The 23,389-nt window shown below is 36.1% G+C and overlaps 1 protein-coding gene across 4 annotated transcripts in view; it reads left to right on the top strand.

Annotated features, from left to right (window-relative positions):
• Positions 1–23,389, top strand: part of LOC138710311 (uncharacterized) — a 114,755-nt gene that overhangs the window by 48,002 nt on the left and 43,364 nt on the right. For 2 of the 4 annotated variants that reach the window (XR_011335206.1, XM_069841116.1), the window contains exon 4: positions 18,238–18,298. Coding sequence is in view for 2 of the 4 variants with exons in the window: in XM_069841116.1 (XP_069697217.1) it covers positions 18,238–18,293 (56 nt within the window). In the remaining 2 variants the exon portion in view is untranslated. Of the gene's footprint in view, positions 1–5,208; positions 6,107–18,237; positions 18,299–21,328; positions 21,583–23,389 lie in introns of those variants that run through there. The other 2 variants (XM_069841117.1, XR_011335205.1) reach the window with 2 other exon arrangements.

Raw genomic sequence — 23,389 nt, 5'->3', positions numbered from 1 at the left:
ATCCAGAAATGCATATAGAGTGTTAGTTGGGAGATTGGAAGGAAAAAGATCTTTAGGGAGGCCGAAACATAGATGGGAAGATAATATTAAAATGGACTTGAGGGAGGTGGGATATGATGATAGAGACTGGATTAATCTTGCACAGGATAGAGACCAATTGTGGGCTTATGTGAGGGCAACAATGAATCTGGGGTTCCTTAAAAGCCATTTGTAAGTAAGTAAGTCTCGTGACCAGAACATAGTACGAAATGGAGATATAAAAATTGGAAATTTATCCTTTGTAAAGATGGAAAAATTCAAATACCTTGCAGCAAATATAAATTATACACGAGAGGAAATTAAAACGCAAAATAAATATGGAAAAAGTCTGTTATTATTCGGTTGAGAAGCTTTTGTCATTCAGTCTGTTTTCAAAAAAGCTGAAAGTTAAAACAGTTATATTATTGGTTTTTCTGTATGGTTATAAAACTTTGATTCCCACTTTGAGAGAGTAACAGAAAATAAGGTGCTTAGGAAAATATTTGGAGTAAGAGGATGAAGTTACAGAAGAATGGAGAAAGTTACACAACACAGAACTGCACGCATTGGGACTGGATTAAGCTTTCTCAGGATAGGGACCGATTGCGGGGTTATGTGAGGGTGGCAATGAACCTCTGGGTTTATGTATGTGACGGTTGCCACGTTGTGTGAACTTTTTAATCGTATACGATGATATCTGCATGCACATAGGCTAATTTCTATATAAAGTGATAACATCATCATCAACTCTTCAAGGTTTAGGAGAGCTGTCTTGTTCTGGCCACATTCCTGCTAGTTTCCCTGCAGCCTCATATTAAAGTGGTACCATATTTTTAATTAATTTCTTCCTGTAACCACTACAGGTTGCCATCGACAAAGAGTGCCATGATACATTAGAGTAAATGCCTTGAGGCTTAGTGATACATTGTTGTTAGAGTGAAAAATAACAGTTTGAATTATATTGAAACACATGATATTAAACGAAGTAACGTCAAGGAGATCCGAATTAGTCATGGTCCATATGTATGATGCCTGAAAATAGCTATTGAGCCTTTGAGTGCTGCAATTGTTAGATCTCTTAAAATATTTTTATGCAGGCCAAAAGATTTACAGAAGTCGACTACGAACCGGGGTATGGTCCCACGTGCTCCTATCATTAGTCCCTTAATGACGATGGATTCCAGATGGTATTTGTCCTTATAAAAACTGATGGAAGGTTCGTATATATTTCTTTTTTCCTCGTGTACTTCTTCTGGCTGGTGTTCGTGCGATTCGAATCTCACAGTAGGATCTATGATGTAACCTTCAAGAGAGGGAGGTTTAAATGCAATTATGTCGATTCTTCGATTACTGCCCTCACTGGATATGCCGTGTACTTCATATACTGAATAACCTTTGTTCCTTAAGGTAGTTGCTATTATAGATCTTACTGTATGATGGCGCGTATTTCGTAGAAGTTCACTGTGTGAACAGGCCCCTAGGACATGGACAAGGGTTTCAACCTCCCTGTCGCAACGTCGACAGAGGTTACTGCCCGAAGACCTGCCAGGTACACTACGCACAGCTGACACGTTCGCATTCATCTTGATCGCTTCCCTCCACTCACTACAGATTCCGGATCTACTTACAAGCCGGGGTATATTGTTGGTATAAGAGCACGCCTTTGCATTTATGTTTTTTCTGGCTCCAGTTCTCAAACGCTTTTTCTCTTAATACTTGCCGTACCTTTCGCGTATCTACAGTGCCGTATTTATTTAAAATATTTGCTGATTCGGTGATATTGAGTGCTGTGAGACTGGATGTAATTTCTTGGGATAATGGCATTGTAGCATGTAGGAAGGAATTATTGGATTTAAGCAATATTTTACATGCATTTATATGTTGTAAGTATAATTCCCATGCTGAACAAAATAAACTTAATCCCTTGAATTTTGTGTCTGTATACAACATATCTGTAGGAAGGTCATTAGGCAGTTGCAGTCATAATATCTGCATCCATTATGAATTTATTAGAAATTCTTTTTGGAGGCACTGTCTGAAATGGATATATTAGACTAGGACAGATTGAGGTGTTAATGATGTTGTATTTTTGATCCGCTTGTAAGTGTGGTGAAGAAATAAGCAATTCTACATTTGTTCTTACTTTAGACAATGTTGAAAGAGGATCAAAATTAATCTCATCATAAAAATTGACTCCTAGATAGCGAATGAAGTCACCTCTTTGCAAACCAGCTATTTCATTTCCAGACGAGATGTGGAAATTTTCTTCAAACAGCTGACCCTCTTTTAATACAAATGCCTTTACACTTGTTAATGTTAATATCTAGTCCGATTTCATCGAATTGTTGAAATGCATGATTGAAGAGTGTTAAAGCGGATTTTTTGTCTTTACCAATGATAACAATATCATCTGCGAAGCCCATTACAGTTAATTGATCTTCAGATGGACTTAAGTTAAATCCGTACTGAGTAGTCATGCCGTGTTCACTATTCTTACACTTATTACTCTAAATATATGAAAAATATTATTATTCATATTTTGTGTGACGATTGGGACATTAAGTGCTATTAACTGTGCTAAAGTAAATGTGATTAATATATTTAATATAAAAACTGGAGAACCTATGAACAACATGTATTTCTCTCCAATATTAAAGGAGAAACAATGGCACCCTTCAAAACAAAAGAATAGTGAGTTGCACAACATAGTTTAGCCAACCACAGAAATGATAAATTCAAGGCATTTAGTTTTATCCATACTTTAAATTAAAAAATCTGGAATATTACAGAACACACGGGATCAGTATTTGGTTGTTATATGCCAATAACCATAAAATTAATTATTACCTGTCAAAATGCACAAAAAAATTAACTTTAAAATTCTATGGTTATGTCAAAGTTTACATGGAATGACTCATAAATATATAAATAGATCCTTGGCACAACAGCCTATGGAGAGTCAAGATCATCAGTCGACTGCTGGCCTCACGTCTGCATGCTTCAGCAAGTGTAAACGATAATCAAAGCAATACTGGTATGAAGGTAACATGTGATTAGCACAATAATCCCTACCCCGGCCATTACAGCTGGCTCACGAGACCGGATTTCACTATATGTTGTAGCTCCCCAAATTCAACATGCTGCTGAGTGGTCACTGGTTCCTATACACTGGTCGAGATTTCATGAGAAAATTTGTTCTCTCCCCTGAGGACTGGAACCAGCGGTCATTTCGTATCACTAGGCCAAAGCATAATGCCTTATACCACGCAGATACAGTGATGGACTTTCATAAACATTACGTTGTTAAAATGTTCGTCTTATAGAGATGTCATTGACAACTTCAAAGGAAGTTTCTGCAAGTTGATCCTCTTGGTAAATTCGGAGTTTATAAAATAGCCAAGAAATTTCGTGAATCAGGTTTTGTGATCCTGTGTTTAATTTGACTACATAGGTATATTCTCATATAGATGCTGAACCTGACCAAGTGGTAATTACAACTTAGATCAGAAGCCACCTACCTACTCTGGAAATAGAATAGCACCTACCAAAACTGGATCAGCAAAACGTAGAAAGGGAAAAACAGTTAAGAGACGCATTCACAATTCATTTTGAAAGTCAAGTAGTTCAAGGTAATGTTGTTCCATCTTGAATCTTGTGTACACTACTTTTAACACTTAAATATAAATGATTGGTTAAATGGCAAACTTACTAGTGTTAAATTATATAAGCACGTGTGGCTTACAGCTGTTTTGGTGTATCTTTCACACCATCCTCAGAGCCTACTAGATCCTGGCGTCATCATCGACATCGCTGCAAAGATTGGATCCTGCAGGTGCCCTTGTTCAAAATACTTGTCTTGCAATATTAGATGACTACAGGTATCAATGTACTCTGCCCTTAACTACATAACAACCCAATGGCTGGAACTGAAAACAGAACACAGCCTTAATCCACAAAGTGAAAAATTAATTTAATGATGGCGCGTTTCTTTCATTGTTCCTCCAATCAAGCAACTGCTGAAAAGACTTTATGAATGTATGAAAATACTGAAAAATGTTGCTAGTTTAAGTTTCCATTATGTTCTACAACAAATCAAGGTTTTCTTAATTCAACACAGCCAAAAAAGTTACTGAAAACATTTAAGTACAGTAGCGCACGATGAACTTGATGAAATGGAAAAATTTCAGCTTTACTATTGATTTTTGGGATAAAGTTTTCCAGTACAAAGAGGTATCAAATACAAAACCATTAAAAGAATTAGCATACCAAGTTCGCACCATCAATGTTATGTCTTGCTTGGTGAAATTCAGAAGTGGTTTCGAAGCATTATCATTAAACCAAAATTAGTCCACCACTGTGGTCTTGTGGTAGTGCGTTCGCTCCCGAACTTAGCGGGCCAGAGTTCGATTCCCTGCTTGGGACAAGTTGCCTGGGTGAGGTATTTTTTTTCAGGGTTTTTCCCTCCTATGAATGAATATCAGGTAACTTTATCAGGCGTATGGAACCCCACTCATTCTCGTCACTTTCTTTCCCCCTCATCATCCTTTCCTTATCATTCTGATTGTGTACTTAGTTTTCAGATTGCGCCTGCGGCAGCCATCCAAAGCTCCTGACGCTCTTGGCTGGCTCTATGGATATGCCAAAGCATAGTAATTGGTGACCCAGCAGCGGAACCCACTCCCCTCCCGATGGGAGGGGTGGGCTATACCTTAGACCATTTAAGGGGGGAATGTGAGGGTGCTGTTGTGGTGGAATGGTACACGGACTTAGAGGGATGGTGGGACTGGTCATTAGGGTGTTGGGATTTAGGTCTGTTCGACGTGGATGCGGTCGTTGAGCTACAACTCATCCCAGGGGCGGACAATAGACCTCAGGTCACGGTGCATAGAGATGCTCTCCTCCCGGCCTCATAGAGAAAAAAAAACAAAATTAGAAATAGAATAGAAATTTCAATAAATTTTGAAATTAGGGCTGCACTAAGACGGAGTGTTATGTATTGTTATAATTTTTAATTTCTTCAACACATGTTAAAAATTTGAACTTCAACTGCAGCTGCAGGTGTTTCAAACTTCATCTTCTACACCTTTATCTGAAAAATGTGAAATCACTAATTTTATAGTTTCGATATTGAGTGTTTAATAATTATTTATATCTTATCTACTCATTATTTAACAATTAAGTGCAAAAAAATTTGTAAAAACAAAAATTAGGTGGGTTTTATGACGTTAAATTTGGTGAGTTTTTGTAAGTGTATAGTGACTTTTCGCAAATTGGAGTTGGCGACACTGTCGAATAGGTGCAGGCGGTGATTTACGAAGTAGTTTCGTTTGGTGTTAAGTTGAGAGGAAAAACTAATGTATTTGTAGTTTCTGAGTGATTAAGTAATGATTTTACGTAAGTCAGTTCGTAGACATTCATTTAATTTAATATACTGTAATCGTAAGCAGCAAATTTGGTTGTGAAATGGGTCATTCCTGTTGTGTGTCTGGTTAGAAATCGAACTATGGCAAAGCACCATATATTACAGTTTTTAAATTTCGTAAAGAGAAAACATTGAGGGGAAAGTGGCTGAAGAATATACAACGTGATAATTTTGAAGTGAATGATAAAACAGTATGTGTTATATATTTCAAACTTAAGTTTGTGGTTAGAGAAGATATTTTCCCTTTGCTGAATAGTGAACTTACTCGTGTTCCTCTGAAAATTCCAAACAAACCTGACTAATGATGGTTATCCTATAATTTTTCCTAATCCATCTTATCTCGCAGTGAAACTTAGCAAAGAAAGAAAAGATTCTCAAGAGCGTGTGCAGCAGATTTTACAGAAAGATGAGAATAACTTTATTGAATGGTATCAACAAGATATCATTGCAAATTTTGATTAGGCTATTTCACAAGTGAAATTACGAGAAAAGACATTAATCCATTCATAACTATCATCAGGGAAGATTACATCTTTTTCATTAAAATAGATTAACTTATGATGGATATACGTAGTGATGTACACCATCTGTGTCATTGAGTTTTAAAGTTTCGAGTAATTTAGATGTGACTTGAAATGTGACAGCTGGAGCAAATTTGATAATTTGGTGAGTTACCTTGTTAATTCTAATAATCATACTATGTCAGTCTCTGAAAGAATGCTTATATTGTGAAATTTATCGACTCATGCAAGTACTGATTAGCAACAATTACGAGTCTGAATTTTTTAAGTTAAAAATCTGAGAGTTGCTATGATAACATTAAGAATTCAGTTCATTGAAAACTCTGTAAGCTAATATAGTAGATGGTGGATGAAGTTGTGGTGTGCCTTTGTTAAAAGTTGTTAAAAATGTGTAAAAGTGTTAGCTAACATATTTAATTATACCAAAGTTTTTAATAACAAAAAAGTGTCCAAGGAACTGGCAAAAAAGAAAAAAACTGAAAGTCAGTTAAAGAAGAAAAGTTACTGACGAACTTGGAACCAAAGTAAAAATGCACAAGAAATGTGAACTTGGCAACAAGTAAATAGGGCTGTGTCAGGTAATCTGCATTTTCCATTTTTTTTTTTGCACATCACTTACTTTGTTTACATTCTGTTTTTTTTTCGGACACGCTTCCGTACAGGGCAGCGCCAAATTGGGATTATGGTACTTTGTACTGATTTAATAGTTACTTAATATTGATAAGCGTTGTTTACTGTAACATGACACCAAACAATCCCCCTTTCCTTTACTAACAGCGTTCTTTGCACTGTTCCCAATCCCACACCACATGCTTCTGCAGTCGTTTCTTGCGCGTTGGCAACGTTGCAGCCATCACCATGATGGCCGGCAGCATTCTGCTCGTCAGCATTTTAAAAATAATTATACACCTTAAACACTATTTCCCGCGCCTGCTTGTGCAATACTTGTCTTTTTACAATCTCTCCTTCCATTTATTTACCTTACACACATAAGTTATTATGTCAGTTTTATTTATTCAGTGTATTGAAACACTCACAGTGAACAAACGAACTCGGGAAGCACTTGTTACAGACTGATTCCGATTGGTTCTACTGTACCGCTTTGTGACGTCACATACCAGAAATGCTATGGAGCATATAGCAGACGATCTCCTTCCCAAATGCTGCCGACTCTAGTTGATTGAGCTGTTTTTATGCATGCAGTTGTGATTTAACGTAATCAGTAATATTAGACTATTTCGTTATAAGTGAAATGCGTAGCTGTGAAAAATAACTCTAGGTCGAAGGTTTCTTATAGAATTTATGCCTAAATAATTTCAAAGCGTTTTCTCATAAGTTATGCCTGTTTGTACAGTAAGTTACCTGTAACTTATATTATAGAATAATTTCCATTTGAGTCTGATCTTGTATATTGTCAGCTGACCATCTTCGATGGCTGCCATGTTTTTTTCTATGTTATAGTAGAGTCTAGTAGGCTATATACAGTCACGAAGCTCAATACGTAGGAAATATGCATCCATAGATAGTTGCTAACCACTAGGATCACTACTATAGCCTCGTCACAGACAATGCAAAATAGTACCGGCACAGTCTATTGTTCCTAGTACCCTCAACAACTCAAGGTTCGTGAATGTATATACTAGTCTGTGTAATGGAATCTGGTCTTGCCCTAACCCTCTAGCCCAAAGAGTTTGTAATACTTACTAGAGACACATACCCGTGAGTGGCAGGCAAGGAAAATGTCACATCTGTCCCATCGCTTTCAAGCATTTTGCCTTGGCTCGCTCTCTCCTTTCTTTTTATCCTCGAAGGTCTTCTGAGCTCGTGGGTTGAATGTGTTATGGTTGTTACATTTCATTTCTACTTTCTTTTATTACTGTTCATCATATTCACCAACAGATAAGGATACTGTGTGGTTCCTATGGAGCCGTTAAAAAGAGTTGTCTCAGGAGGATAGGATGAGACGAAAAGTAGGCCTATATTGCATCTTGTGAATCTTATTTCATAACTCGAATATCCAATTTTTACTAACACTTATTTATTTTTAATAGTCGTCACTAAACTCATGACCAGAAGTCTCTTTCCTTTTGTAAAGAGGTACAAAATGGAAGATGGTTGGTATTGCATCAGCCAGTAAACGTCTCCTCTCGTTTACAAAATAGCCTACATGCATTTATTCTCGAAGTGTGCAGAACACAAAATACTATGTGTTGTGGGATACCATTGATTTGTCTTTATTTTCAGAGTCCATGGATATCCAGAGTATCGCAATCCTTTGCGCCGGAAATACCAACAAATCACCCATTGTTATTCCCATGGGCGCTATTTTCCATACCACTCCATTAGAACTATAATAGATAAATGGTTAAACAGAGAAAAAGCAGCATATCTAGGATTCCTGGGTTTACACTCAGCTTTTGATGAAGTTCCTAGAAAAGAGATGTGGAAAGCTCCGAGGAAGAAAGAAACCCCCTAAGAAGCTGATGAGAGCTATGCAATCAGTATTTCAAAAGGTAGAAGGAGTAGTATGTATGGATGGTCAGGTACATTTGACATGAGGGGACAGTTTAAGCCCACTACTGTTCATCATCTTTATGGATGAAATAATGACATGTAAAGCCAGAATGGATAAATCTGTAGCCTAGTTGGGATGTGGAAAATGAGACCAGTATATGTACAGGCTTTAGTATATTGCGCGCATAACAAATACAGAGAGCAAGCTAGAAAAGGCAGTGACGGAATGGACGGAAACATTGACAGAAAGGGGTATGAGAGTTAATATGAAGAAAAGTAAGTTATGATGATTACAAGGACGGAGGAACAGGTGGAAAATATAGAGATCATGTGCTTAGGACAAAAATTAGAACAAGTTGAGTTCTACAACTACCTCAGAACCCGAATATATGCCGAACAGAAAAACTCCAACTAGAAGTCCGTAACAGGGTCCAAAAGGCAACCTCGGCATACTTCGCAATTAATGACATATTTGGGAAGTCAGAGTTGGAAAAGAAAACAAAGACATATTTGGGAAGTCAGAGTTGGAAAAGAAAACAAAGACTAGAGTTCAGAAAGCAATTATATAACCAATACTAATATATGGATGGGAGAGCTGGGTCCTAACAGTTTGAATGCTCTACAGATGAAGGTACCAAGGAGAACAGCATGTGAAACTAGGAGAGATCGGAACACATCAGAGAGGAATTGCAACAAGAACCAGTAGGCTAGTCAAAAGAACAGAAGAACAGCAGTTGAGGTGGTCTGGACACGTCCAAAGGAAGGAAGACAAGGCAGTTTGCAGAAGCTAAACCCAGGAAAGTCGCCTGAAAGGGAGGCCAAGAATAATGTGGGAAGAAGTTATCAAGGAGATAGTCGAAAAAAGACGGGAGTCGATTGCACAAATAAAACTTCTTACAGCTGACTGGGAACAATATAAGAAATGGATCAGAGGCAAGCCCTCCACGCTGCTCCGGTGGCAATCAGGAGGTAGTGAAAGAAGAAGAAAAGGAAGCTATTTTCCGTATAGGAAATGAATGTAGCCTAAATCAGAGACAAATATTTTTAATTTTAAGGGCCACGGACTCTGGCCTAAATTGAGTTTTACTTTAAACATTCGTATCTCAAGCCTGTTGAAACATTGGTGGCCTACTAGCTGATTGTGTTACTCTGGGTGTCCACGGATTCTGTTCATTTTCTAAACCCACTGCTTCCTTAACAACTTATATCCCAACAGAAATCTGTAAAGCAATATACATGTTACAGAATTTTTCTATCAATAACAACTGTTATAGACTATTTATAGTACGCCGAATACTAAGTTATGGCAAACTACTTACTTGAAACATGATGTATTTCTTGTTTTGTCACTTCATTTGCTAAAGTTATAAGCAGAACACACAAGAGGCATCTTAATTAGGGGATTTAAAAATCTCAATTTGTGTATACACCTCCTTCTGCTGACCAGTTAAAACATGGAGTCCAGTACCACCCAGAGCGCCACTTCTAGCTCGATAGTCTAGCCTGTATGGTCAGCTGCTAGTTCCTAGTCCCAACTGCTTGCCATGTTCATTACAGGTTTCCACACTGTATTCAGCTGTATTCATCTAGTTGGATTTCGATGACTTCCTTGATGACTAGCTAGTTCCCAATAACCCTATGCCTTTTCCAAGATGGTGGTGGCATTGAAATCTATCTTGTGGCCCATTTCCAGGCTGTGTTGCGCTACTGCCGACTTATCGGGGTAATGTAGTCTTATGCTGCATTGATGTTCCTTGCAGTATTCCATAATGGTGCATCCTGTCTGGCCAATATAGCATTTTCTGCACTCACAAGGTATTTTAATAGACAGTAGGTATACTAAGACCAAGGTCGTTCTTAACTGGTCTCAGCAATTTTTTTTACTAAAGATTATTATTTTTTTGTTCCTACAGAATATAGCCTATCTGTCCCAGTAATTGTTCTCAGTAAGTTCAGAACTTTCATATCTTTCTTGACTTTTGAATAACTATATTTTTTCTCCCTTGTGGCCTATAACTCAATGTATTATTTTCATAGGAATTTTTTTTTTTTTTTATCCACTCTACATGTTGCATCCAAGAGTTTCTGTAGGTTAATTGAAGGGTTCAGAACCATAGTGCGCCAAGTGCCATTTACTAAAACCGTAAAAAAACAATGGTTAAAATGAAGTTATTACCATAATTGAATGGAAATGTATAGCAAGTAAATATAAAGTATATACATTAAAACTAAATGATGTCAGTCTTCATTAAACTAGGCCTATGGCATTCACTTAACTTTAACCCTTGCTTTCTCCATTTTTAATAAATGGCGTTTGGCCCACTATGGCTCCAGACCCTTCAATTGCTGATTGTATGCTGGTGACTAAGAGCCTAAACAAATATAACATTACAGTTAATTGATTCGTTTATTAGTTTACTTATACAAAAATCCGGAACATACCAGTATCCGCTTCCCTAGTACATTTTCAGAACACGGTAACAGAATATTTCTGATACCTAGTCCTGGAAAAATCGACCAAAATACTTCTTTCCCATACTCTTATAATGATAAAGTAAAACTCTTTATTCATTTCCTTTTTTGTGTATGTTTCAATATAGTAAAATCGTTGAATTAATCCCCTAGTGACAGGATTTATCTTGTATTTTTTTTAAACACACATCAAAGCTTGTTATGTCAAGCAGTGCTGTCACATTTTTGTTGTAAAGAAAATTCTTAGATAAATTATTTTTATACCAACATCCATACACTGATTCGTACCACAACCATCTGCAGAAAACAAATTTTAAGCAATAAGATAACCTTTATTTAAAATTGAAACTAAAATTATTATACATCTTGATTATACAACTTTTAACACTGTATCACTTCGGAATATGTATTACATGTCTTTCTCGTGTTCTGTTCTGAAGCTGGCCCATAACAGGCTGAAACATGTTAACCAGGTACAGTAAAATTTAACACGAGAAAGACATATAATACATATTACAATTATTAACTTTTTTCGTCTATCTATCAACTCGATAGCCTATATCATAATAATCACAGTGTTTTGTATTCGGCATGGAGTTTATATTGACACGTGAATTAAAAATGTTAACTCATTAGTTAAACGTATGTTAAAGCTCCTTGTGATTGGAGCAAATCTGAGAAATCCTGATCAATAAACAAACTCTTATCTTACCTCTTCAAAGAAAAACGTCGTCTTTGACACTGCTGGGCAAACATGAGGCTACACGGAACTCAAACCCCCTTCAGCGAATTACTGGTATGTTTGGCAGCAGTGTGCAGCGTACATTTCCAAAAAAAAAAAAGCATTGCTTCTTTACGACTTTAATTTTCTTCCATAGCAAAGCTGGCATAACCTTTGACCTTCTCCCACAAATGGTGAAGTTGGAAAAATACCTTCAAAGTGGAGGGGTGCTGACTTAGACGTGTGGCTGAGAATGCATCTATGTTATACAGTAGCCTACTTCACCTCCATCAGGATGATGACAACAGTTAAGGTTCTAGTTCATTTGAGCCTGTTCCTGTGTCTCAAGATGTCTTGATTTGACCATCATTGTTCAGGTGTTCGTCTATCTCGGAATTTCCACTAAAGTTAGTTGACTTTAAACAATGGCAGCAGAGAAAAATTCTGATTTAACGGTCAACAAATTTTGTAACAGATTTGAATATTTTTGTCGGCGATGAAATTGATACAGTTGTGAACATTTTAAATTCATAACAGGCCTAGTTTACAAGTAAAACACAAATTTAATCTAGCCTATATAGGTAATATTTAAGTTTTACAGGCATATTATATGTGTCGATAAGCTGAGAATACAGAAGTTTATTGACTGTTTGCCATCAAAAAGCTTATCAATTGCTGAGTGAAGTGTATTCGCTAAATTAGCATGATGTGTTTGACAGTGTTACATAGGTGGACGCTTTCGGCAAATGTTTTGCCATCTTCAGATCATTTTGATATAAATGTAACAATAGGCTATATGAACACATTACTGGATTAGCACACAGACAATGTAAAAAATTAAAATAGTTAAAATAATTACTGCTAATTGATAAGTTGGTTAAAATATAACAATGAAGAAAATTTTATCTTCCATTAATGCATTGTATGAAAAATGGTATTGTTTGTAGCTATTTGTTTACGTTGAACATTCGTTCGCTCTTATAACTGATGTTAATAATGTTGTAGTTTTCCATAAGGAAGATTGTTGCAAGTTGTGTAAATCAACCAGGCCATATGCAACTGCAAATATTCAAACGAAAAAAAAAAAAAAAACATGTGCTTAGCTAGTAATTAATATTTTTCAATCTCTTCTTTAGGACTTGTGTGTGGTGTTGAAAGCTGCTAGGTTACATCGTTGAATGATGGACGCAAGCAGGCTTACAAAGTGTGTGTGAGGGTATTACGTCATATGGGGAAGGTTGAGTAAAATAATGAGTGGGTGGGTGTTGGAAGGCGCTAATTACGGAGGTTTGTAAATGTTGATGAATTTAAATAGGTCTAAATTAAACAAAGGATTGTATACATTTGAAATTTGTTCGTTAAGAAGTGATATTCCTAAATTAAATTCTTTTGCAATATGGTTTTCTTTGGTGGTTTCTATTTTGGAACACTTAATTAGTTAAGATTTGTATATAGTTAGGGCATCATGTGTGCAACGATGTTGGGGAGCAAAATACCTTAAAAATGTACAAATTGTCTGAAAGGAATTATCATTTTCTCCTGGCCGAATCCAATGTTTTGATGTGTTAGAATACATGTAAATTAGTAAGTGAACAATATCCTCCATCGTCCCATATGTGTAATACAATAGCATAATAATTTTTCTCTCTACTATCTTCTTTTATACTCTCTTTTAAGTGAACAAAAAAAAAATCCCCATTGTTCACAATAGTTGGTTTTGTTTCTAAAATTGAGCAATGCTCATTGCTTGATGGAAGAACAGTAACAAGTTCATTTGGTGTTGGCATTAATAGAGGTTTGACCCACAACTAAGGTGTCACATTCTTCTGCAATGGTAAAGTAGTGGAGGCTTTGCAAATTTGAAATGTAAGTCACTTATTTCCATCTAGCTTCTAACAATCCTCTTACAGCTTCAGTTTTCAGTAGCATTAATATATTTCATTTTAATGCCAGGATCAATTTCTTTTGCGCAGTTATAGAACTCCTCTGGAGTAGTAATATTGGCTTTTATACTTTTCACTGCAAGCTAACATCATCCATGGTAGGAAGCAAAAAGGTTTCGTTTTGCCTTTACAGCAAAGTCAGAAATTTTATTTTCACTTTGCTCATTATGGGCCGTATTCATAGACATTTTTAGCGTGGGCTTTCGGTGGATGATCAGCATTTTTCATATTCATAAACCAGTGTTAGCGATATGACATGATTTGAATTCTGTACAAGTAACCAGTGGATAGCCGGGGCTAGCTTAGTACGCTCGAAGCGCGTGCTGCGAAATGTCTATGAATAGCACCCTATATGTTTTGTGGGTAGATTTTCTTGTGACAAAGAAATTCTTTGCTTGAGGGCTCTTCCGTAAAATCAATTTTTGTGAGGGCTATTTGGTAATGCTTTACTTACTCTATTCAAAGACTTCCCCATAGTTCGTGGACATCTACAGTATAAGCAATTTTTTTTAGTGGTTCACATGCTGTGTATACTGTACTTTCTTATTTTTTTAGTTTTTGCTTTTTTTTTTCAGCCCAATTTCTCTTCTTTTAACATCTCTCTGTCACTCCTTTGCCAAATGTTTCAGATATTTTGATTGGCTAATCTTCAATCTTTTTCGAAACTCTGTTACTCTCTTGTTTGAACTCATCTGATATAAAAATAATAATGTTATTTCATCTCATAGGAAATTATAGATCCAATGACAGTATTATGGACATGCCATTAATGTCTCGCCCGTAACACTTTTTAAATAATTATTATATGTGGCCTAGGTTAAGGTTGATGTCTGTCGTCGATTTGCAAAAGGGGACAAAGTGTTGGGAAATCGCAAAAAAAAAAAAAAAAAAAAAAACATAACAGTCTTAAAAAATTAAAATGTTCATGGATCCTGAATGTATGTACCCATAGTGATCTAATTAGAAGAAAATATGTGAACATTTTAATTTGTTAACTTAGTTAGGCTATAGTTTTTGCGATTTTCCAAGACTTTGTTATTTTGGACATGTCCCCTTTTGCAAATTGACGACAGATGTGAAGTATGAAAGTCAAAATTTGCATTTTCTTACAAGGGAACTTTTCATTGCTCCCCCCTCCAGATTTTAGCAAATGATAACTTATTTTATTGCTCTGAGAGATCTGAATCAAAATATAAAATCAAAACATGCCAAAGTTATGATTAAAAGGGCTTAAATAACGTTACAAGAATCACAAAACATTATATGTAAATGTGTAATGGACATGGAATGGCTTCTGAAGGACACAGAGGTAACTCAACGGATAGCGTGTTTAGTTGTTAAGTAGAAGACCTGTGTCCAAATCATATACACATCTTGTCATCTTGTCTTATAATAATGTTTTATTATCTTATGTAATCCTTTTTGTTAGTTTTTTAATTATTCTTTCATTATTTGAAATCTAATGGCAAAAAAAAAACAAGACAAAACAAATGTGATTACTCTAAACTAATAAAATAAAAGTATATTACTTATTTTATTGCGAACAAAGCAACTTAATTCTGCAGTGAATGATAGTGGAAGGTCTCATTACTGAACATATGATCAAAACAACACATCGTAGCATAATACTACAACAAATAAATTCCAAATTTTTTCCTTGTGCTCTGTCAAAGCATATATTCTTCATATTTTCAAAAGTTTCAACGTCATAATCCTCACATCCAAGCATCGGTATTCAGAAGTCCAGTCCTCTGCATGTTTTTGTTTTAAAATGTCAAAATAATAAAAAGTAGCCGGGAATTGAACCGAGAACTTTTACTCGAAAGGCACGTCACTAATGGTTGAGCTACATGAACGATGATATAATTATAAAGTATACTAATTGGCATGCAGTGACTCTCAACTAGGATTTACGCCCTTTAGAAGCAACTTCGGCATATTTGCAAGGTCGTTCCTTATTCTCGTTTTCACGAGCTTCAAAATGAGCTGTGTTCCAATAAAATGTGAAAGGGGTGTGATGTAAAGTTTCCCTTGTTAGTGTAAATAATTTGTTTTTAAATATCTTTTTCATTTTTTCTGTTATGAGCTGTTATTTTTTTCATATTTCAGATAATTTCTGCATACTTAACTCGCTTCAGAAATGTGGTTTCATGGACTGTACTGTTTCATAAGAATGTATGTAATGAGGATGGAAAAATTTCACCAATTGCTGGAATAGGAAGTAAGAATTTTAATGGTCTTTCAGACAAAACTAGTAACTATTAAAGGGAAAATATTAAGTTCATCATACACTATGGACTTTCAGCTTTAATTTGACACTGAGTCTAGATGAATAGAAGTAGTGTCCGTGAGGAGGGTTTTAAGCTTAGTTCACAAGAGTCCGATATGTAATAATAGACAACAGAGCCAGAAGGATCTTGTGAACCGTGCGGTAATTTGTAAGTGGTGGATAAGAGGATTAAAGACCTTTAATGATACCAAAGGGAAAATATTGAATGGCAAGAATGGCATCTCAAAGAAGTGGAGGCATGGCAATGATAAATCATGTGCTAGTTTGTAAATGGTGATTAAGAGGATTAGAGACCTTTAGCAGTACTGAAGGAAAATACTGAATGACATCTCAAAGAAGTGGGGGCGTGGCATCTATATTTATGAGCTATAGTGAGGAACAATATTAACTTTTAGCATGTAAAATTCAGGGCTCTAGCAATAAGTCACAACTAGGGAGAAGAGACTGTACATTTCATGCAGTAAGTTGCAACTAAGGAGAAGAGACCGTATGTTTCATGTTGCAACAACAGTCTATACAAAACTAGAAAGATATTGACAGTTCTCTCTCGCAGACGCAGAAAGGGAGCGACGTTGTGAAGTTGTGCAGTAGTGCAGTGTGGCTCTTTGCGCCACCTGTCTGCCATGTCGGAACTAAGCAGCTGACACGAAATTGTGAACTCACAAATTTGTATCATACAGCAGTCTTAGACCGGACTAATAATAATAATAATAATAATAATAAACGTATGAATGAATGTGAATATGGTACATAGGCTAATATGTAAGCGATAATTTCTCTCCATTAATATCTTACGACCATTGATTTTTTATACTTGAAACCTAAATTCTTTAAGACAGTGTGCAGAGAAGAAACACTGCTGTGGAAAAGATCTGCATCTCGAAGTGAAGTTTGCAACTTCTTTTAACGTAGGATGCTCCTCCCGTCAGTATTATAAATATACATGCCACCAGATTGTCCTCCTGAAAGGCATCTAAATTTGTCACCCGCTCTACTTTTCTTTTCTTTCCCAGGGTTTCAAGTAAGGAAGGTCCATTTTCTTGCTCATTCATTTTAAAATTTTCCTTTCCTATTTTAATGATGGTGTTCTTTCCTATTTTGAGAGCCTCTGCAGTACTATTTACCACCTGTTGTATTGGAATAAGAGGCCCGCCATTGTCTCTTCTTTCTCGAAATAGTCCCGCACATTACAAACCATTTCTCCGCCTGACTTGGAAGAGGAGCGTCTTTTCCGTTTCTTCCAGCCCTCTTGCTGTCCCTTGCAGCACTCCTTTTTCCATCTGAGCTTGTGGCTCGTTTTGTGCCACTATCTGCCTTGCGACATTGTATAAGTGAAACACACGGACACTATAAATCGCGTTGCAAATACACTCACAACTGAACTAAATTTGAAACTAAACTCAAACTAAGCCTATCTACATCAACAACAAAACATCTACGAAAACAATAGCAACAACAGAACACCAATACTTGCTGTAACACAGCAACGAAGATTCAACACTTCCAAACAAAGCATGTGCTCGCTGTGAAACAGTCGGCAACGTTGGCCTGTTGACATGGTCTTTGATTGGCTAGTTTGAGCAGTTGCCATGGTGACGCTTAGAAGCCACTGAAGTTTCAATACCTTTCTAGTTTTTCAGGGGCATAATGTTAGGGCCTGCAATGCAGGTTGGCCCACAAACACCACGCAAGTAAAGAAAGTAACTACAGTTTGTTGAACGCCTCCTCTTCCTCTCTCTCCCCCCATTACGTGGTAGCTATTAGGTTACGTCCATTTTCGGCTTATTTCCCTCCAAAATTTTCTAGAGCTCCTTCAGTGGAGCAGCAAAACCCGAAATGAGACAAGTGGCCTCAGTTTTTCTCACCCCCAAACTCCCTTGCAAGGAACCTTTTAAAGTTTCTCTTCCCATTTGCCTCTCTTTCAATTCATTCAGCTCCTTCACGTCCAGGGACAAACTCTCGATCTTCACTGTCATGGACAGCCAGGAGCGCAGCATGGGTTCGCATCCCCTTTTGGCCTGTATACATCTGTATTGACTAGTTATCAAAATATCTAGCTTGTGTTTATCAGGTGTTTTCTGTCTTGAACATTTTGGAGATTTGAAATTAGTAATATTATTTCAACAGGTATTTCCTAGAAGATACCATTTCAGTATATGGCTGGCACTTTAAGCAAATGGAATAGTTCTTGGGTATTGAATGTAACTGTGCTCAGTAATACCGAACTGGCTACTGAATCTTAATGTGTATTAAAATTATTAATAAATGCAGTAGAATATATAATCCAGTGACAAATTTTTGAACATAATAATTACTGGCTTCTTTTCTTTTCACAGATGAATCTTCAGCCTTCCGAACATCAGAGAGGCTTCTGAAGATTATCCACTGCTAAAGCCTGTAAGTAATTAACTCTGTTATACAAAACTACAAAGACTACATTGTTAGGGGTTATGATTTTTAGAAATTTAGCATTTTGATTTTAACATTTAGCATTTTGTAGCTTTCATACATTCGTCATTTTGCGTTCTGTGGCGTTTTGAAGGAAGACATGGACTCTACGGCAATATAGGAGGATAGGTCATGTCTTTTGAAAATATTGGGGATTAAAATAATACTTACATAGAGGTACTAATTTAATTTATGACCCTGTTAATCATGTTAATGAATTCGTAACAAAGAAATCATAGAAGGAACACGCCTGTACATTTTCTTCCATCATTCGTGTTGTCTTATTACTTCCTACATTAAATTGTATTTACTGAAAAATCTTTCAGCATCTACGCTGCTGATAGGACCCAAAATATATTGCAGAATGCTTAGGTGGCTACTTAAGCTTTAAAGCCAATGACATTTACACAGTCCACATCTTTTTGTTCTGAATATTTTGAACAATTTTGGTATTAAAATATTCATAACCCTCAAGGAACTGTTCATGTTAACATACGGGAAAATTGTTTTTATTTTGGTCTCACATAAACTTTAAAACAACTGATAATAACAGGCAAGTAAAGGTGGGGTCAAAAAGTTTAGCAACGCCTTGCCAAACAATATGTGCACAATTTTCCACCATATGTGTACTAAACTATGTTGCACTTGGCCGTACACTCCATAAACAGGGCAAACTGCACTGTTTATTCCTCTTAAGTCGAAGGATGTGACACAGCACATGTACAATGCACAGTTAAGTGAAGGAGCTTGCATGCCATAGGTAAAGCCAGTAATCAACAGTAATATACACTTAAACAAAGTTACAGCCAGAGCATTCTTATGTTTGGCAACCCTGAGTGGAGGCCAAGGTGGATGCTTGATGGAGCACGAGGTTTGAAATTGGTATTGACATAATAGTGCTGGAGTAAGTAGAACCCGTCACCCTATTAACCGATTGGCAGATTATCCGACTGTCTTTCTTTTGCTCTTTCCTTACTCTCTTTCTTTCTTTGCTGTGGGTAGTACTGTACCTTATGTTATTACTTATTTGTTTAGAGTGTATTATTACAAGCCATTGTTCTTTGGTGCTGTGGAACATTCGAATTGCAACAATGCTTTCTTTATTATAGAAAGATCTACTACCTAGTACTGATCTTGTAATAAAATGAAGCTGACACAATAAGAAATTAAACTTGTGAACCATATTGAGAAAGTAGTTTTGACAGTTCCCAGTGTAGGTGTTGTTAAATATTGTGCATTGTCGACTTTAAACTCATTTTAAGAGTGGTATTCACCTGTTCGTTTGGGTTCTGACTTTATTGTGAAATGTCCGTTTAATATTTTGTGCATTTGACAGTTCATATTTTTAATGTAAACTTCTTATTATCGTTCCCGATTCTCTGATGTGTCTAAACCACCACAAACTCAATTTTACAATTTTTTTAGCAAAATGTCTGGTAAGATTCTTGCGCGGTTAGTGAAAATTTTACATTGGCAAATGTTTCTATGCAGCCACAGCACGACTAAGTTCTTCTCAGGACTGTAGTTTCACATCCCCTGTGAAAACTCAGTTTATAACAATAGGCCTAATAATAATAGTAATAATAATAATAATAATAATAATAATAATAATACACAAAATTTTAAATACCGATAATGTAAATTGTACTTAATTTTAATAATGACTCCCCTTAACAAAATACTGCATAGGCCACTGTAACTGATAATGGAAATAATGGATAAACTCTTAACAAAGAAAACTGTCCAAAATAAAACTTCAATTAACGGGAACAGGATGACAAATTGATTTGCAGTAGCTCACATTCATCATCACTGCAAGGATCAATGAAAGGTGTGCAAAGCAGGGAAAGAGAAAACATAGTGCATAAGTGCCGGTGCCCTACATGGGCTGACACGCTATGAATTACTATTAGTGTCTTAATATATGAACACCTATAAATAGAGATAGAGAGAAGTATTTCTATCCACTCACTCTGCTACATAGTACTGTCGTGCCCTCTACCACGAACAGGGCGGATGGCTTATCTTTGAGAAAATCGCGAGTTATATCCCACTTACGAAAACCAAAATATTTTGTTGTGCCCTTTTTTATTAGTATTAGTATTTATTTATTTAACCTGGTAGAGATAAGGCCGTCAGGCTTTCTCTGCCCCTCTACCAGGAGATTCCAAATACAATATGAACAATAAACAACAAATTTAACAAGACAACACAAACGAATTAGCACTGCATTGCACTTCCTAACTCTCTGACGATTTATATACTGTACTTCCTCCTTATGGATAGGAGGGATTCCTTATTTAGAATGTGATCTCAGGCTTTCTAGCTATTCACTATTACTAAGTTTATTAACAAAATATCAAATTAGAACAGATAAATATGGAGTATTGAAATGGAAGGATTATTTCTGAAGTATCGTAATGGCTGTTAATTGTAAAGTATGAGAATTGAATAGTTAATTTTACTTACAGTTTCTGTAAGGCGAACCCTGTGCTATTCAAAGAAGATGCCATTTTCTGCCTTCTTTCTGGACGTCTGGAAGTTACGACCGCTACTGCATGACTGCCGTCTTGACCAAAGACTAATGATCACAATTTGGACGTTTCATGTCCATTTTATAAGTTCTCGAACCAACAGACGTAACAGAGTGACACTACTTTGCCCGCGAATCTTCTAACAAGACAGTATTGCATTGACCAAACACCACACTTCTGATTCCTAACCATTATTTCGGATCAGCATTTCCTGTTGTCACTTGGAACAATACAGATTTAAGGAACTCTCACGATTGAATGTCTGTTTTTGATTGAACCAATAGAAAATCAGAATTCAAAATGATCACCAATTAGAAGTCTTGCAAGAGACGTGGTTTGTTAATGATTGCTGCATAATCTGAGTATTTTTCGTTATATGTCAGCTGTTGCGTAAGAATGGCTTTGCGCTAAAATGCAAGTGTACACATTTCCTGTCTTGTTCAAGGACTGGACTTTGCTTCTTGCTGACTTCACTAAGATGCACAACTGTAATCGCAACAGGAAGCTGCCGCCTGCCTTCAATGATTAAACTGAATGTACGATTTCATTACTTTCAAATAAAGTGAAAATGTATTGCTTATGGCCATAACAAAGTTATGATTGCGTATCATAATCCTTGGGCACAACAATGCCCTCTTCTTTTTAAAAGACAATGCCGTAATAGGCATGTGCTTTTACTCCTAATCAAATGAATGGCAAGACATGTCGGATCCTGTGAAGTATGACTATCACACAAGTCTTAGTAGACCTTTTTCTTTTAGGGTACGGCCACACGAGCTACATTTGTAGCAAGTTTTCTGTGACAAATGTAGCTGGAATTATAGGCAGCATTGAGTTAAATGGAAGCGGCCACACGGAGCAGTAAATGTAGCAAGTTTGGCGCATCCCAAGGTCGTGTTGCAACTCGAATGGGTTCGGGTCCATTTTTTCTGCGACATTTACTGCTGTTGGGTGCCATACGTAGCGACATGGGTAGCTACACGTGCAGCTACATTTGTAGCAACTTTCTGCGTCAAATGTAGCTGGAATTATAGACCGCATTGAGTTAAATGGAAGCAGTCACACGGAGCAGTAAGTGTAGCAAGTTTGGCGCCGTCTGACATGAGGTCTATCGTGACCAATAATTTTCCAGCCTAAACGAATTAACATTGTTGTTAGCTACTGGGAATTTCTTATTATGAAATCCATATTTTTTAAACTTTAAATTTATATTAATATTTATTTCCGCTTTACTAGTTCCCAGAGGAGACTCAGTGAGTCAAAGAATATACATGTCAAAAGACTTGTATCTACTAACTGACAATAAATGAAGAATAAATATCATGCAAAAGAAAACAAAAACATTGTAATAAAAGTACAAACAACCGTGTAAAATGAATGTTTATGCTTTAATTTTTTAGGAATGAGATAGAAAGCGAAAATCAAATGTCATGTAAAGGACACATATTAAGAGTTTAAAAAGAGTGAAATAACAAATCAAAGTTATTCATTTTATAGTAGAGAATTACAATAATTTAGCGCAATGTAAATTTACAAAAGCGTATGGATACACGCGTAAGCTAATTTTAAATACTATTTTCTTAATCTTACTCCTGTTTTTTGTTACTTCACCAGAAGGAAAAGTAAATATCGCCACTAAGTTCCTTTCTGGTAATTGAATTTGCAGCCAGGCATACAACACCTTGGCATTTTATTCAGGCTTAATGTATTTAAAAATAAAACAAGTGACATTGATGAGTGGAGTGAAATTTGTCTCTCGAATTAGCTATAAGATATCGCAATTTGTACCACCCCGCTTATCTTTTAGCGTTAAAATTTTCTTTTGTTGCTAAAAAAACTTTATGAGACATGAAACTGTAACATACCCTAAGATTCACCTTTCAGTTTCCCCCTCCCCAAAATTTAATAATCTGAAAAACGTGATCTATCATGTTTAAGAGGACGTAAACTCTGTTTTCTATAGGATAAGATGTAGGCCTACAATGGGAGAAAGGCATTCTCAAATTTGAAGGAAAACCCGTTTTTTTAATGGTTGAAATTCTCAGTATATATATATGTAATCATAACAACAAAATTAACTTGTGTTTATGAGGGAATGAATAGAGAGGGAGATTGACTTTTAGATGGGGAATTATTATCATGACAGATTTATAACAATACGATGCCAATATATATATAACAAATTTTGTTACTAACAATACGGTGCCAATAAATATTGCTTCGCTTATGTATAGTCCAGGCTAAGTTCCCTATTTTTTAACTCTCTTCAAAATATCTTTCTTTAAAAAGTACATACATTTTTCTTCTTTCAATTTCGACCTAAAGAATTCTTCAATAATAAAATGTATACAAAAGTGTTCTAGCAAACCGTTCACAGCAATTTGTTTGGTAAAAAAAACGTACAATTCTTTTGCAGGACAGACCTCACAAATCAGTATTGTTTATAAATATTATTGTGTTATAAAGACATTTCCACTTTGAGTTGTATTTTGGGATATAAGAGTCA

Source organism: Periplaneta americana, chromosome 12 (genome assembly GCF_040183065.1).
Source record: "Periplaneta americana isolate PAMFEO1 chromosome 12, P.americana_PAMFEO1_priV1, whole genome shotgun sequence".
Taxonomy (NCBI): domain Eukaryota; kingdom Metazoa; phylum Arthropoda; class Insecta; order Blattodea; family Blattidae; genus Periplaneta; species Periplaneta americana.
Note: the sequence above shows the minus strand (reverse complement) of the source record. Positions and strands in the feature narration are given on the sequence as shown.